This window comes from Nanorana parkeri, unplaced genomic scaffold (genome assembly GCF_000935625.1).
Source record: "Nanorana parkeri isolate BGI_ZX_2015 unplaced genomic scaffold, ASM93562v1 scaffold879, whole genome shotgun sequence".
NCBI lineage: Eukaryota > Metazoa > Chordata > Amphibia > Anura > Dicroglossidae > Nanorana > Nanorana parkeri.
Genome location: NW_017307147.1, coordinates 194,664 through 210,818, shown reverse-complemented (window position 1 = coordinate 210,818; position 16,155 = coordinate 194,664). Strand labels below are relative to the sequence as shown.

The following is a 16,155-nucleotide window of genomic DNA, read 5'->3' as shown; positions in this document are numbered from 1 at the left end:
GCGCTTCAAGGTTCCGGATACGTCCGGCGCTTCCTTCCCTCCGGCGACGTCATCTGGCTCTGACCATGTAGCGGCTTTAAGCTGCAAAATTCAATTACCCGGTGTTCGGGAGTTGCCAGTGTACGCTGGGTAATTCGGGAACCTCTCACCCTGGTTCCAAGGCTGCCGTACCAAAACGGCGAACCCCTTCTCAAGCTTCCACACGTCAGAGTCCGTCTGGCCACACACAACTGCTGCCTTCCCTCACAAGCCGCTGCTCAGACTAACAGGACCCTTGCTGGATTCCACAGCGTTTCCTCTCTACCACATCCTCTCTGAATTCAATACCACCTGTGCAAGTTCGTATTCCTGTTGGGGATTGACTCTTCAGGTACACCAAGGAACCCTTCTTAAAGATTCTGCGATTACAACCTGTTTACTTCAGTCACTGTCCTCACGGCACTCTGCTCCATAGGACTCCATGAGATTCTTGCTCCAAAACCTCACATGGACTTCCTAATCGCAAGTATCCATTCTCATTTTGCCTCTCACTATTGACTTTGTAATTGAATGTCTACTGTGAAGGAAGTGTTCATCTAATTAGAGCCGTCGTTCCCGGAAAACCTTGTTGCACTCTTCAGTACTTACTGTGTTATGAACTTTTGGGGGAAACATTTCCCGCACCTCTATTTGAGCTTGAGGGAGGCTCTCTGTTATCCGCAGCTGAGATCCATTAACCAGATACACTCTGTATATTGTAGCCAGAGCGTTACACCTGGTCGGTTGCAATATATTACAAGTCAAGTTATCTTTTAAGAAGAACAAAAGGAACGTGCACAATGTTTTCTATTCATTTAAACCCCCGACAAAGCCAGCCTAGCAGCAAAGCAAAAAAAAAAGTACAACAGGGATTGATAGAACAAACGGCCCGACTGTGACCTACCACTAAGCAATATTCAATATTTCACTAATTATTCCTACTGCTGCTCAGTGGGACAACAGACTTGGTCTTCCTGTGTGTTCAAACACACATCCGTGTATTTAATACATTGTAATCCCAGTCTCGTCTCACTAAATCAATAAGACAATGCTTATTGAATGCTGGAAAAGAGAAATAGAAAGAAAAAAACACGTTACGAAAAAAAAAAAGGAAGCGGTGAATGGCTGTCTAAGTTTGCAGATTTCAAAGAACGGCTCTTGAGAAGGAGACTCGTTGCCAGGGGCCGTGATTGGCTTTTGACCTCCCTCTATTTCAAGATCCGAAAACAGCACTTGTCCTTTTGCAGCTATCACAAGGGGCCAATCCAGTATGAAGAAAAACGCAAGCATTGTAAAAATATAGCCGAGGATTAAGGAAAAGCTAAAATCACATCAAGTCCCCAGAGTGACCAGGCATGGTACGAGGATGTGTCGGAGCACTGGACGGGTCTCTTTTATTTCCTGACCTTAACAATCTTTTCATTAGCGTGGAGGACCGGGCAGGAGATGAATTGTTATGCAGATGATCAGTGTTGTTTGCTCTGCTCTGTAGAAAAGATTTGGAAATGCAAGAACGGGTTTGAAAAGTGACTCCTGGGGGCCAATGTACTGCTAAGGATTTCCAGGAAACATGATACCTGGATGTTCACTCAATTTAAGCCCCCTTTAAACTCCCTTAGAAATATGGAGCCCCCAGATATAAAGTAGATCGCTATTATGGCATAATAATACACACCACAGTATAAAACTAATGGGACTAAAGAAGGGGGTATAGTGTTGATATTGAAGTCTATTGGATGACTTGTTATGCTACACATGTTGCTTGCTTGTAATAAAATATGTTTACCTATAAAAATGGAAAACCAATAAAAACACTGAAATACAAAATTGTGAGTCACCACAACCCTTGGGCTAGTTCACACCAAGCGCAGAGCAGGTGCAGAGCAGATCAGGTGCAGACCGGAGCAAAACTGCGTCCAATGTATTCCAATGGTATTTTTAGCTCCAGTTCACATTGCAGCGTGCAGTTCCAGAGCAGGTGAAAAAACTGCAGCAGGCCCTATTTTACCTGCTCTGGATCTGCAAACGCATCAAAAATGCATACAAATGCCTGGAATGCACTGAAAGCCCATGTTAAACTAAAAAAAAAAATTATTATTTTTTTAGCCAAAAACAAGTCAAAAACGCATCTAAAAGACTAGCGTGCGTGTGCAGAAACCTGACCGGATCTGCTCTGCATTTGGTGTGAACAAAGCCTTAGGATATTCAGGCACATCAAGACATTTTTCAAAAAAGTTTCATCCGTCTCTGAAAACTCTTTGTTGGATCCTCAATGGTCGAGAACGGGTTTAAAAAGGACTCCTGGAGGCCAATGTACTGCTATGGATTTCCAGGAAACGTGATACCTGGATGCGCACTCAAATTTAGTCCCCTTTAAATTCCCTTAGAAATATGGAGGCCGCCATTGACATGACCTGGATCTTCAAAGGTTAGATTGGTGGGCTTGTTTCCTCACCCCAGCTAGGTCAGTTAAAGCCAAGCTTTGGAGAGTGTGGTGAGGGGTTAGGGTCCCTTTCAGGTCTCCGATTGCTGTCCCAGCTTGGGACAATGCTATGACCGCTGACAATGGGACAAAGTGCGAATCCAAAATTGTCACCACAACCCTTTAGGATATCCAGGCACATGAAGACATTTTTCAAAAACGTTTTCACCCTTCTCCTGCTGTGCTCTGAAAACTCTTTGTTGGATCCTCAATGTTTCTTCTGCCTCTACAAATTCCCTGGCTGGTGTCTTCAAACACAGTAGTTAGATCAAAAGGATATTCCTGACAACCCAACAGATTCGCCTTCTGCAGGGACGCCTGGTCCTGCAGGGACAAGCAATGAGAACGCACTTCCAAAGGGCTACCAAGGAAGCTCGTTTTCAAACAATGGGGTAACTGTCTGCGTCTCCTCTGCCTACATTTGGGATTTCCTCCGTTTCACTAATCTGCTGCCAGCTACTGCTGTCCTAAGGGACACCGAGAACTATGAAAACGATTGATTTAGAAGTGCGGGGTCCTTTAAATGGCTTACTCAAGTATGAGAAGCAACTTATATCATTTGGTATCTTTAGCACAAAGGGGATAAAGGTTGAAGGGCAGTGTAAAAGAAGAACTTGTATACCATGGATTGGTACTTTACATTTCCTGACCGCCGGTAATATAATACTGTATCTGGTGAGTACACTGCCTGTGCACTGGACATAATTAGGCCAAGAAAACATTAAGCCCCGTGTGCCTTTAATACATCCATAGTCAGCCAGTGTCCACTTCTCGTGCAGCTCCACGGTACATTCAGGTGATGTTCGTTTCTGGCAAGCGATGATTCACTTAATACCGTGCCATTATGTTCCTGCCATCACTAGGAAGTGTATTTTTCCAAACAATTCTGTGCAATTATGCTTTGTTCCATAAAAGCATGTGAATGTTCTTCTCCTTTTAGCGGAGGGGAGCTCAGAGACAGATGTAGGTTTTCATTGTGTGGGCATTAGAAGTCTTTATATTCCTCCCACAACTCCTGCCCTGTAAGCTAATGTCAGCGACCATCTGTTATTGTTCTGTGTATGTGAATTAACTGTTGGAGAATAGACTGTTATTGTGGCATTGTCAATATGGAACAGTAAAATCAGAGGGCCTTATGAAGAGTACTCCAATTAGGAAGAGCACCCAAAGGAAGCAGAGTTCTTGTCCATTACAACTAATCAGGCTTTGCGCACTCATTTTCCAATAATGGCTTACAAAACATACAGTGAGAATGGGACGTAGAATAGATTTGTTGAAGGGTTTCATTTGGTCAAGGAGGTCAAAGACTGCCACAAATGTCACAAATCCTGTTATTCCTGATTCACAGAATGAATGAGGAATAGCAGAATTCTTACTTATCGTAAAATCTGTTTCATGACCTTCATTAACCACTTGCTGACCGCAGTGTTTACACCCCCTTCCTGGCCCGGCCATTTTTCAGCGCTGCGGTACTTTGACTGACATGTATTCCGTCATGCAACACTGTACTGAAATCAATTTTATACCATTTTTGGGGACATCAGACAAAAGTTTTCTTTAGCTCTTGGCGCTAATGGCTGCCAGCTGAACAATCCACTTGCTGTTGCACACTCAAAGTTTTCAACAGTTTTTCACACAGACTTGAGGCGGTGCTCATCCAAGGCTCTGGGGCTTCCACCACAAACATAGTAAACAAAAGGGAACAGAGCGCCACCTCCGTGTGTGAAATCGTTTATTATGATAAATAAAACAAGGGATAAAAGGTAACATCATCGCCCACCAACCACAGTCAGCCAAGATTGATGCGTTTCAGGGGCAAGCCGCCTTCATCAGAATGATTCTGATGAAGGGGGCTTGCCCCTGAAACGCGTCAATCTTGGCTGACTGCGGTGGGTGGACGGTGATGTGACCGGAGGCTACCGTGTTACATAGTCGGGGGGATACCATGTTGGGTTAACAGACAGTGTGGCCTCTCGTTTGTTGTTAAAGCCTGATGAAAACGTTTGTTTGTGAGTACTTTTTTCCATTGTTTTATTTATTGTAATAAACCATTTTACACACAGAGGTGGTGCTCTGTTCCCTTTCGTTTTCCATTTCTGGGGACAGATAGAGCTTTCTTTTGGTGGTATTTAATCATCACTGGGGGTTTTATTTTTTACTATATTAAGGAAAAATTACTGAATATATTGACAAAAAATTTTTGTTTACATTCTGTTATAATACATTTATCATTACCCAATTTTTTGGTAAAATATAAAAGATCGGGTCACGTCGGGTAAATAGACACCAAACATGTCAAGCCTTACATTTGCGCGCACCCGGGAAATTGCAAAAAAAACAACCATACCCAAAATTGGCCATAGGTGACACTTTAAAAGCTTTTACCACTCATCAGTTTAGTGTCAACAGTGATCGATGGCCATAGAATTATTGCTCTCATTCCGACGTTCGCAGTGATATGCAACATGTGCGGCGTAATGGGCGCAATCGTCGCTTTCGCACGTATGTGCACCCGACGCATGTCCATTTATATCACACTGAGGAACATTGTTGCAACGGTTTGGGGAAGGCCATTTCCTGTTCGAGGAATGACAAAGCCAGCTCCATAGATAGTGGTTTGGTGTGGAGCAGGGGTGTCAAACTCGATTGAATCCTGGGCCGCATCAACATTATGGTTGCCCTCAAAGGGCCTGTAAGATTATATAAACGTATCTAATGTTTATCATAATTGCCTCTGCATTCGATTATCACTGGTTTTAGTAATAACTTAATACCTACACCTGAAAGTAGAAGTCTAGGAAATGGCCTGGTGGGCTGGATTCTGCCCCTGGGACTTGAGTTTGACACATGTGGTGTGAAGGAACTAGAGTGTCCTGCACAGAGCCCGGATGTCAACCCAACAGGACACCTTTGGGATTAATTGAAATGCCACTTGTGAGCCAAGTCTTCTTCTCCACCATCAGCATCGTGACATCACAAATGCTCTTTTGGTCGAATGGGCCCAAATTCATAGGGACACCCACTCCATATTAATGCCCATAGTTGTTCAATAGGAGGGTCAAGTGTCCACAAATTTGGCCTACAAATGTATCTACAGAGGTCTATACAGTAGACAAAATAGAGGAACAGATGGATTTGGTTGCAGAGTATGAGTGTCTCTCCCAATGAGTGAAAACTGTTATCTCTGCATCTGGCCATTCTAGCTGAAGTTACTTATTCACAGCTTCCCACTCATGAGGCCCTGTGTGACTAGCACAGAGAATAGCACGATGATGTCGTGACATCTACAATTATTTCTTCCTGCATCTAGGCCAAAACGGGCAGAGTTGCAGTCCCTTCACCCTTCTAGGGATCTACAAGGCATAAAGAAGCTTTTTAGACTGACACTTTTAAGTCATGTAAACCATACCCAGACAGAGGTGTTAATCTCCATTTTCGCCTCTCTCCTCGAGAATTGTGAGACAAGACAGGCTTATGACCTTACAGAATGGGGTTACCAGCTAATTGTATTCTGCTAGAATACCGATACACGCTCTTCTCTGTGGACGCACAGGTCTCCTCGAGAGCTCTTCGCGCCCCTGAAATGAAAGCCTTAGAGCAAGAAGAAGTGTGAACTTCACCCGCCGAACCCTCGTGTGTGCACACTGTGTGTGTGTGTGGCCTTCGGCGTGGCATGAATTTAACATGAGAATTCATTTACAAAGTTTGGAGACCTCTGAGGCCCCAGGGGGGGGAGCCCGGCCTCATCACAAATGTTGTTTGATCAATGAGATATGACAATGTCTGGAAAGATACGTTAGACGCTCGGCAGGAATGCCAGCACACTGTTGCTGCTAGCGGTTGGAGCTGATCCATCAATGATTATATAAAAGGCTGTATCATATTTAAAATCTGATTAGTCAACTGGAAGGAGTCTGCTTAGATGAGTGTAAGGCAAGCTGCGGCTTCTGGGTCAGCGAGCCAGGCAGCTGTCAGGATGCTAATGATGATCCGTGACAAGGTTTAAAGCCGAACTCCAGGCAAGCCGCTAAGTACACAGAAGACATACATGTAAGGGAGCCATTTTACATGCCAAAAGATGTGTTTGTCTGTCCATCCAGTCCTGAGATACACATAACCCAGCCCCGCAGCATTGCCTTGGAGAGGACAGTGAAAGGAGAGGTGGCGCACTGATGACCTCATCTTTCTGTCACTCTCTCCTCCAATCAGCATGTTCCTTGTTAGACACGGGAGGACTGCAGCACAACTGATTGGCCCCTTTTCTTTCAACTGCATGCAAACTACATAGACATGTATACCATCCTGGCTTAAACTGTGCAGTAGTTAGGAATGAAGGCATTCAATTACATGACTAGTGGAGAGCAGGGTTTGAGTTATGAGGCATGGTTAGACTGATTCTGCTGGTGACACATGGACTTTATATCTACATGTGGAAGCTACACAGGACACTTTGATGCTCTTAAGCACTGGCAGTTATTCCACCGGCAGCTAATCAATGGCATAGTATACCGTGTCTAAGGCGGGATCATGAGTATAATCACTGCAAGAAGTATCTAATGTGTTGGGGAACTGTTTGGACTCAATATCTCCATGAGATGTTACTAAGTTATATATATATATATACTGCCTGACCAAAAGAAAAGTCACCCCCTGGATTTAGCTAAGCAGATGGGTAAGTGCCTTCTATTGGATAAGTGTTATGATCTGGGGTTGCTTCAGTTGGCCAGGTCTAGGTTCAGCAACATTATGTGCCAAAAAAATGAGGTCAGCTGCCGACCTGAATATACTGAATAACAAAGTTTTCCCATCAATGGATTTTTCCTTCCCTGATGGCACATTGGGCATATTCCAGGATGATAATGCCGGGATTCATCGGGCTCAGATTGTGAAAGAGTGGTTCAGGGAGCATGAGACATCATTGTCACATGGATTGGCCACCACAGAGTCCAGACCTTAACCCCATTGAGAATTTTTGGGATGTGCTGGAGAAGACTTTACACAGAGGTCCCACTCTCCCATCATCACTACCTGTTGTTGAAAAATGAATGCAACTCTGGAAGGAAATAAATGTTGTGACATTGCATAAGCTTATCGAAATTATACCATGGCGAATGTGGGCCGTAATCAAAGCTAAAGGCAGTTCAAATAAATATTACAGTGTGGGACTTTTTTTGGGGGGCAAGGCAGTGTATTAGAAGTGTTCTGGAAGGTCCAATGAAATTGAGCTCTTCATTTGTGGAATAGTGGACATTTAATCACAATAACCGGAATGTACAGTATAAAAAGGGCAGCCCAATGAATTAAGCCCAATTCCGATTTTCACTTTAGGGGTTGCTGGCGGTCGTTCGTGGTGGTTTAGTGATGTTTATTGGTTTGATATTAGCTATATGGAGTTTTTGAGTGCAGTATGTTCCCTGTTTGCAGTCTTTTTAGTTTGCATAGCATATGTGCACTGCTAGTAAAGGTAATGGTAAGTGCAAAACATAATACGTTGTTTCAAGGCGTGACTGGTTCACTACTGCAGAGATCTGCTAAAGCTATCCAAAGTGATGGGTCACCTACTAGAAACAGGTGACACTAAAAAGGACCAATGTTGCTATAGTCTAGTGATACTGTGGAACTGGTAAAATTTTAGAGCACTTTTTTCATATTTGATGTATAGTTGAACTATAGGGAGGAAGTAGATCTTTCATTCTTGTGTGCAAGTTCACTGTTGTCCCCAAATACTGCTTAAAAACAATACTTTTCAAGCACAAGACCAACATTGACTCTTACCTATGGAGCAGTCATGGCCAGTCCAGTTGGGGTCACACGTGCACACACCAGTCTCAGAATGGTACGTCCCATGTCCAGAACACTGGTCAAGGCAAGTGGCTCGCGGGTTCTCACAGCTTGTTCCACCCCAGCCAACAGCACAATGGCACACTCCTTGTACGCAGACTCCTCGTCCGGAACATGTGGGGTCTAAGCAATCCACTGAAAATAAAACCATCATAATAATATTATTTATGGCAAATTAAATAATTTAAAACCAAGTTTAAAAGGACCATTACAATGACAAAAACTGTGTTCTGGTAACTATATGGGTTTAATACTGGGGAGGGGGGGGAGAGAGGGTTGGGGGGCCAGATGGAGAGAGAGAGGGGCGAGAGAGAAGAGGGCGAGAGAGAGAGAGGGAGGGCGAGAGAGAGAGAGGGAGGGCGAGAGAGAGAGAGGGAGGGCGAGAGAGAGCAGAGCCCATGATTCCAAACTGCTGCTGTTCGGCAGGGCTCTCCGCATTTGGATCATCTGGCAATTAGCTGTTTTAACATCACGGTCAGGCAGCTTCAAAGCGATCACTTGGCTGCTTTTATTGTAGTGTATAAGAAACCATCTCCTTCTCAAGGGATGTCTGAGGAGGGGTTCTGTTTTTGCATCACTGCACTAAAAAAGGCTAAAGAAAAAGATCCATACTTGTGCTGTTTAAATTCCTAATCAGGGGGGTTTTCAAGGGCACAACCCCTGCCGAGGAGGGCAGGCTGTCCAGTTTTACCTTGAACATTTCAAGGGGTTTAAACCAAAATCATCTCTTGAGCCACCATGCATCTACAACTGAGAGCAGGCCTTACAATAGGTCTAACCCTTAACCAGACTACATTCGTTTGCTGAAGCACCGCCATGTTTTTTTCTTTAAGAAATTACAATTTTTTAAAACCTTTTTCATGCATTTTCAGTGCTGGTAATCTACTCTGTGTAGCCGCGTCCTATCTATATGCATGAGTTCTGGCAACAGCTGCTTGTCATTGCTCAGTGAGGGTTACCTAATGTGGTACTCTGATGCAAAAGAAAGGGGGTGTTCTGATGCAAAAGGGAAGTGCTCTAATGGGGAAAGGGGACTCTGATGTAACAGCAGGGGAGGCTGATGCAAAAGGGAAGCACGCTATTGGGAAAGGGGGGACTCTGATGAGAAAGAGGGGACCCTGATACAAAGAAAGCGGAGTTTTAATGTTATGAGGAGCTTCCAATGTGAAGGGGGAACATTGTGTGGCATCCCCCCATTTATTCCATACAAGGCTTATATCTAGGATAATGGTCTGGTATGGATTTTGAGAGGGTGCTACACCTAATTTCGTACATTTGGGACCAGAGAGTCTTGATATTTTTGTATACTTTTAAAGGGTGCCATGACTAAAAAAGGTTGGGAAACGCTGCTCTAAAGTATTTGATGCACAACCCTTCATGTGATGGAATCCATATGGTTAACATTCTACAAATAAGTCTCCCTCTAAGGCCCGGGACAGCTTCTACTGCAGTAGTCTTCATTTTGGCGCTCTTAGCTATGCACCAGTTTTCTTACATGTCCCTAATGACTTTTTCATGAGCATTTTATGCCCATCTGTTTGACTTCTATACTGAGAAATCCATAAGACATACTACAGCTGCACAAAAGCAAAGCCGCTTGCTTCAATTAACCACGCAAATGAGAACAGTGCTGGGGATCTCCATTTATTGTATTTTTTATGGGGGGAACGGCATGAAATCCGCATGTAAAGAAGCAATATTCAGGAATAAAGACTCTTTCTCTTAGAGATGGGGGTGGGTGGGAAGAAACAGCGAGCTACAGCACAGCATAGCAGATGGGATGACCATAGCGAGTTTTGTAGCATCTAACAGATGACAAGCAACTATTGCACTGCCATTAATCATATCCTGTGAAGGTCAATGGGAAAAAGAGAGACAGGTTGTAAAAAGGGTCTCCATCACATCCAACGGGCCATTCTGCTGCCTCAGCTCACAGCCTCGGGATTAGGAGACGGGAATGTGTGTGTCAGACCTCGCCATTTATCATAATCCAAGGACTGTTTTTCATGCTGAAATGAGAACCTCTGAAAAGAGTTTGGTGACAATGGCCACTTTAACCCCCCCCTCTTAATGACCCAGGTTTGGCTTGTTTTGTGTAGCCTGGGTTCACGTAGGATCAGAAACTTCATTTCGTTAGCGCGCTTCTGTTCCTTGGCGAGTTGGACGGCCACGGTTGATTCTGGAGTCAATGGTTCCAAATGCACAGGTTAAATGCCTTCTGGACAGCACCTGCCCCCTTCATCAACTGATTTTACTAGTTGTGCTGAATGGCCCCTAAAGTTCTTACGCCCCTACTGACATACACAAAGTATCAATGAACGCACACACTACCTTGTTCAGAGGGGAAGCAATCTGCAAAGTGCGGCAACACATAACAAATCAGAATTCATCTCTTAGTAAAGTGAAAGCTGATTGGCTGCTACTGATTCTTGGACATTACTATGACTTTTTACACTACTTCACTGAAAGGCTTCTGTTTCATGGGTACGGTACAGAGAGTCGTAACATTTAGCAACCAATCAGAATTTAGTGGTAGCAGAAAAGGGGGGAGAGGAGGACAAGGAAATATTGAAAGGGTAGAAAGAGGACGAAAGGGACGGGTTGAAAAAAAAAAGAGATGGTTGGAAGACAGAAGGGGAGAGATGAAGAGAGGACAAAGGGAGAAAGAGGCAGAAAGGAGAGAGAGAGAGAGAGAGAGAGAGAGAGAGAGAGAGAGAGAGAGAGAGAGTGGGACTGAAAGAAAGATGGAGGGGACAGAGAGAGAAGGGGGGAGGGCAGAGAGATGGAGAGACTTGAAAGAAAGATGGAGAGAGGAGATAGAGAGGACACAGAGAGAGGGAGGTAGAGAGAGGGAGGTAGAGAGAGATGGAGAGAGAGAGCGGGATCGATAGTGGGAGAGATGAAGCGAGAGAGAGAGAGAGAGAGAGAGAGGGATAGAGAAAGAAATAGAGATGAAGAGAGAGATGGATGGAGAGCGCGGGATGGATGGAGAGAGAGAGAGCAGGATGGAGAGAGAGAGCAGGATGGAGAGAGAGAGCGAGAGCAGGATGGAGAGAGAGAGCGAGAGCAGGATGGAGAGAGAGAGCGCGAGCAGGATGGAGAGAGAGAGCGCGAGCAGGATGGAGAGAGCGAGGAGGAGGGTGAGAGAGAGACAGAGACACCAAAAGAAAAAGACTGGGAAAGAAGAGAAGCAGAAAGAGACAGAAAAGATTCAGAAATAAAGCAGACATCATCATGTCCCGGGGTTGTCTATGAGTAACCACTACCATCTATTTTACCTTCTTCACAATTCTCTCCTTTGTACCCCGGGTTGCAGATACAGGTCCCCATGATGCAGGTGCCATGGTTACTACAGGTGACATCAATGCACTGGCTGGTGGGCACATCACACTCGGCTCCTTTCCACCCGCTATGGCACAGGCACCTTCCTTTCATGTACTGGCCATTTCCGCTGCACAATACCGGGCAGGACGCTGGCAGGAAGAGCAGGAGGGAAAGTTAATTTCAGCAGGAAAATCATTTCTCGCCCTCCACTCTGGCTCACCCTCTCTTGCTGGGACAATGAATCAAGGGCTGAATTATTCCACGGCACAAATCACTTCAATAATTCAAATGGTAACGTTTTGCTCCGAGCCCTCTGGCGGGGAAAATAGCATTGCGAATCAGGATAAAATTACTCCATGCCATTATTATGCATCACTTCAATTTTTTCCCCCTTTCTTAAATTAAAGGGACGCTTATGCAGCATATAAAGTATAGAAGTCACATTAAAATATGCATTTTAAGGATCTCGGCATTTCACAGATTTCTACTTTCTATGGATTCGGCTTTTAAGAGAACATGTTACCTATACGCATGGAGAGACGGCAAGTGTTTTGTGTCGGGACCAACATTCACAAAACTTTAAAACCAAATTCCCCAATGTGACATCATTGCAGTATGATATGTCCCATGCCATGGTGATAGCAAAAGCCCCCAGGGAGCTGAAGCACAGGATGCCCATAGCTGGGACATTCAGAGTGATGGATCCATGTGAATGCTAAGCAGATGGTTTAGTGACCAAACATGCCGACTTTCACCTTAAAGCAGGCAAACAGCTAAACACACAGAGAGAACACATCTACAAGACGTGTTACCTGCCATAGGGTTTGAATTTCTGTCCACCCAGCTCTAAGAATTACACAGCTCTGCCACACAGAACAGCTCTGTCTTGTAGAACAGACGTGATTTTTCTCTACTGCATTTAAATAACACTTACAGGCAGGGCCAGATTTACTCTCCCTGCCGCCCCAAGGCCAGGTTCCGCAATATGCCTCCCCCCGCCAAAATATTTTTTTATTTAATTATTTCATTTTTAAAAAAATGTATTTACATTTTTTTGTAATCAATAAAAATGTTTTTTTTTTCACCTAACTTTATTGCTATCACACAGGAGAAAACAATCCCCTGTGTGATAGCAATTGGAGGTGACAGGTTCTCTTTATTGACCCTGTCACCTCCAATACAGGAGTTCTAGCACAGCTCTCCCCTCTCACTGTCTACACGGAGCGGCAGGGTTGCTTATAACCCTGCCGCTCTGCTCCCTGCAGTGAGGAGAGACTCGGCTGCGGAGCTCAGAGGACGGAGCCAGCGAGGAGAGAGGTAAGTGTAGGGGGGAGGGGAGGACGGACCGGCCGGCTGCAGACTTTTTAAATGTGATCCCGGCGATCGCCGAGATCACGTGTAAACGAACATTCGGCTTCCCTCACTCTACATTTAGTCCTGCTTGTCCAAAGCAGCACTAAATGTAGAGAGGGCAACTTACTGCCCGGCACCCGGAACTTCCCCACAAGGACACCGCTGCCGCCCCCCTCCGCGCCTGCCCCCCCAAGGCCGGGCCTAGGTGGCCTTGTGGGGAATCCGGGCCTGCTTACAGGTCTTGTCCCTCCCCCAACCTGTAACCGGGCAATGAAAGGAGAAGCAGCAGACTGGCATTCTCATCTCATCTCTGTCACCCTGCTCTGTCCAACTATCAGCATGCTCATTGCCTTTTAGCACAACTGACTCCTTGTGCTGCTTTTCCTTATACCCACCACAGCACGCACTTTTTAGAGGGCCTGCGCCACAACAGGCTCTTGTTGGAGAGCCTGTGACCAACAGGTGCTTGTCATTGCAGTCTGTGTCGTCAGAAATGGCCTGGAAACTGCCAGCAATGCTTAAAATCAGGAGCCTTGCTTGTAGTCATTTTTGGCCACCCACAGGCCATTTTTCAGGTGGGCTTATCCCATAATCCCCTGAGAACTAACTGAAGATAATGTTTCCTTACCTCGTCCACAGTCTGGCCCAAGAAAGCCTAAAAAACAGCGGCAGCTTCCAGATATGCATTCACCATTCCCATAGCAGTTACTGGGACAGTCATCCACCGATTCTAGAAGATAGAAAAAGATACAATGTAATAACAATGCTGCATTCTCATTGGTTCTCATTTCAGATTACATTTAACAGATTTATCAAATGAATGGGCAGATTAAGGTTATTACAAGTTTCTGTCACCAAATAGGAGCCCCATTTACATCAGAGCCCCCTTCTTTCACATCAGAAACCCCCTTTACATCAGGTGCACCCCTTTACATTAGAAGACCTCTCCTTTCACATAAAAGTGCCCTCTTTCACACTAGGAGGACTTATTCACATGAGAGCCCCCTTCTTTCCCATCAGAATACCCCTTTAGATCAGGTGCACCCCTTTACATTAGGAGACCCCTCCTTTCACATCAGCGTGGCCCCCTCAAACTAGGAGGACCCATTCACATGAGAGCCCCCTTCTTTCACATCAGAATACCCCTTTAGGTCAGATGCACCCCTTTACATTAGGAGACCCCTCCTTTCACATCAGCGTGGCCCCCTCAAACTAGGAGGACCCATTCACATGAGAGCCCCCTTCTTTCACATCAGAATACCCCTTTAGGTCAGATGCACCCCTTTACATTAGGAGACCCCTCCTTTCACATCAGCGTGGCCCCCTCAAACTAGGAGGACCCATTCACATCAGAGCCCCTTCTTTCACATCAAAACTCCCCCTTCTTATATCAGAAGCCTGTCTGCACCACAGAAATGCATCCTGCTGTGCAAAAATTTTGAGGCACCCCTGAGGAAGTCAGGAGTCACCCCGGTTGGGAAGGGCTGGTCTAGGGTGGTCAGTCATTATGATCAAAATTACAGTTGGTAACAATTAGTATTAGCTTGCAGCTTTTTGGTGATTGTGACAATACGCCGGCTTTTGCCAACCGGGGTGCCATGGCACTCTGGGGTTTTGCCTGGCTTCATCAATTTTTTGCGCAGGGTCATGGGTTTTCATGGTGCAGACAGGCCCCTTAAAATTCAAACCAGACCCCTATCTAGGATAAGGCCAGTGGGGTAACAATAGCCATAGCAGCCCATGCAGCTGCTATGGGGCCTGGGAATGGAAGGGGGCCCCATTAAAGACTCCAAATGTTTTTTGTACCGTGTACCCACCCCTATGATATGACATTTGCAATCCAGAACAGCTTACATCAGATGTACAGGAGGAGGCTATGCAGACAGCTCTCCTTCTAACTGTCCTTAATTTAGTTTCTAAGGGGTTGTCGGGAAGCCCCATCAAAATGTTGCTATGATCTGTAGTTACGATCCTGGATAAGGGTCTAGTATGGATTTTGGGGCAGACCACGTGTTGTTTTTTTACATTTACATTTTAGAATGGGATGCCTCGAGATTTTGTATACCTAAAAGGGTGCCATGAATGAAAGTTGAGAAAAGCTGCAATAGGATACCCTCATCTGTGTTTTGGCACTGGGGGCCCCTGCAAGCTATCCAGCACCTAGAAGAGTATCCTTGTCCAAAAAAATATGATAAATATGGGCATCATGAGGCAAAACCTAAATAGGTCCTCACACACTGCATTCTTGATGGCTCAATCTGCAAGGACGGCTGGGCATGTAGGACGGAATACTGCATATGGAATCGCTTGTTTCCAACGGCCGGCAGACTGGATGGAAACATTCTCCCGGAGAAAAGGAACATTTGCTTTGCTGTGTAAGAGAGAGCCGGCAATTCCCCCGAGCGGAGCGTCGGAGAAGGATTTCGCAGCCTATCATTTCGGAGACCATCAGAGTTAAATAGATGTCAGGCACAATTGTCAAGAAAATAGCTAAAAAAGTCGAAGCGGGAACTTGTGTTTTCCATTAGAGCACTTCAGAGAGGCTAGGAGGTTGCAACACCTATTAATTTATTGATCTGGTCTGCATTTTCCAGTCAGTCCATGCGATTGTGATCATTGGGTAGGGTGACCGGGTTGACCTGCACATCATAGGCCTTCATGATAGTCTTTACAGGCCAGCTGACTTACTGGTGACGCATTCCAAACGTGGCAATCCCGTGCTCACATGGATGCCTCAAATGGTAATTGGTGTTGGAAATGAGTTCAGAATTGGTTTTGATGCACTGTGCAAACGAAGTCCATTTATAAAACAAAATTGATGTGGGACTATCAGTATTTGCACAAAAGTCGTGAATAATACCCTTGTGAATGTTTCTACGATGGGAGGAATGTTGTTTTCTTATATTTAACTTGTCTTTCGCAGAGCAAATGTAACATTCATTGTTTCAGTGTTGTCAAATCAAACGCAATTAGATTGTGTTAACTATTATACTTGTTATTGTATGGACCAGTTTTGTCCAGTGTTCCGCCCAGCTCACGGACGCCACTGGTTGCCAGGAGCTCAGCGGGACGCAAGCCAGAGTATCCCGCTCAGCTCCTGGCAACCGGTGACATCAGTGAGCTGGGCGGGAAGCCAC

General features: G+C 45.2%; 1 protein-coding gene across 1 annotated transcript in view; it reads right to left on the bottom strand.

The window, feature by feature from the left end:
* Positions 1-16,155, bottom strand: part of TENM4 (teneurin transmembrane protein 4) — a 237,822-nt gene that overhangs the window by 130,746 nt on the left and 90,921 nt on the right. Inside the window, exons 8-10 of the mRNA XM_018565717.1 lie at positions 13,647-13,748; positions 11,620-11,814; positions 8,276-8,476 (exon numbers count right to left, since the gene is read on the bottom strand). Coding sequence (XP_018421219.1) covers positions 8,276-8,476; positions 11,620-11,814; positions 13,647-13,748 — 498 coding nt within the window. The remainder of the gene's footprint in view (positions 1-8,275; positions 8,477-11,619; positions 11,815-13,646; positions 13,749-16,155) is intronic.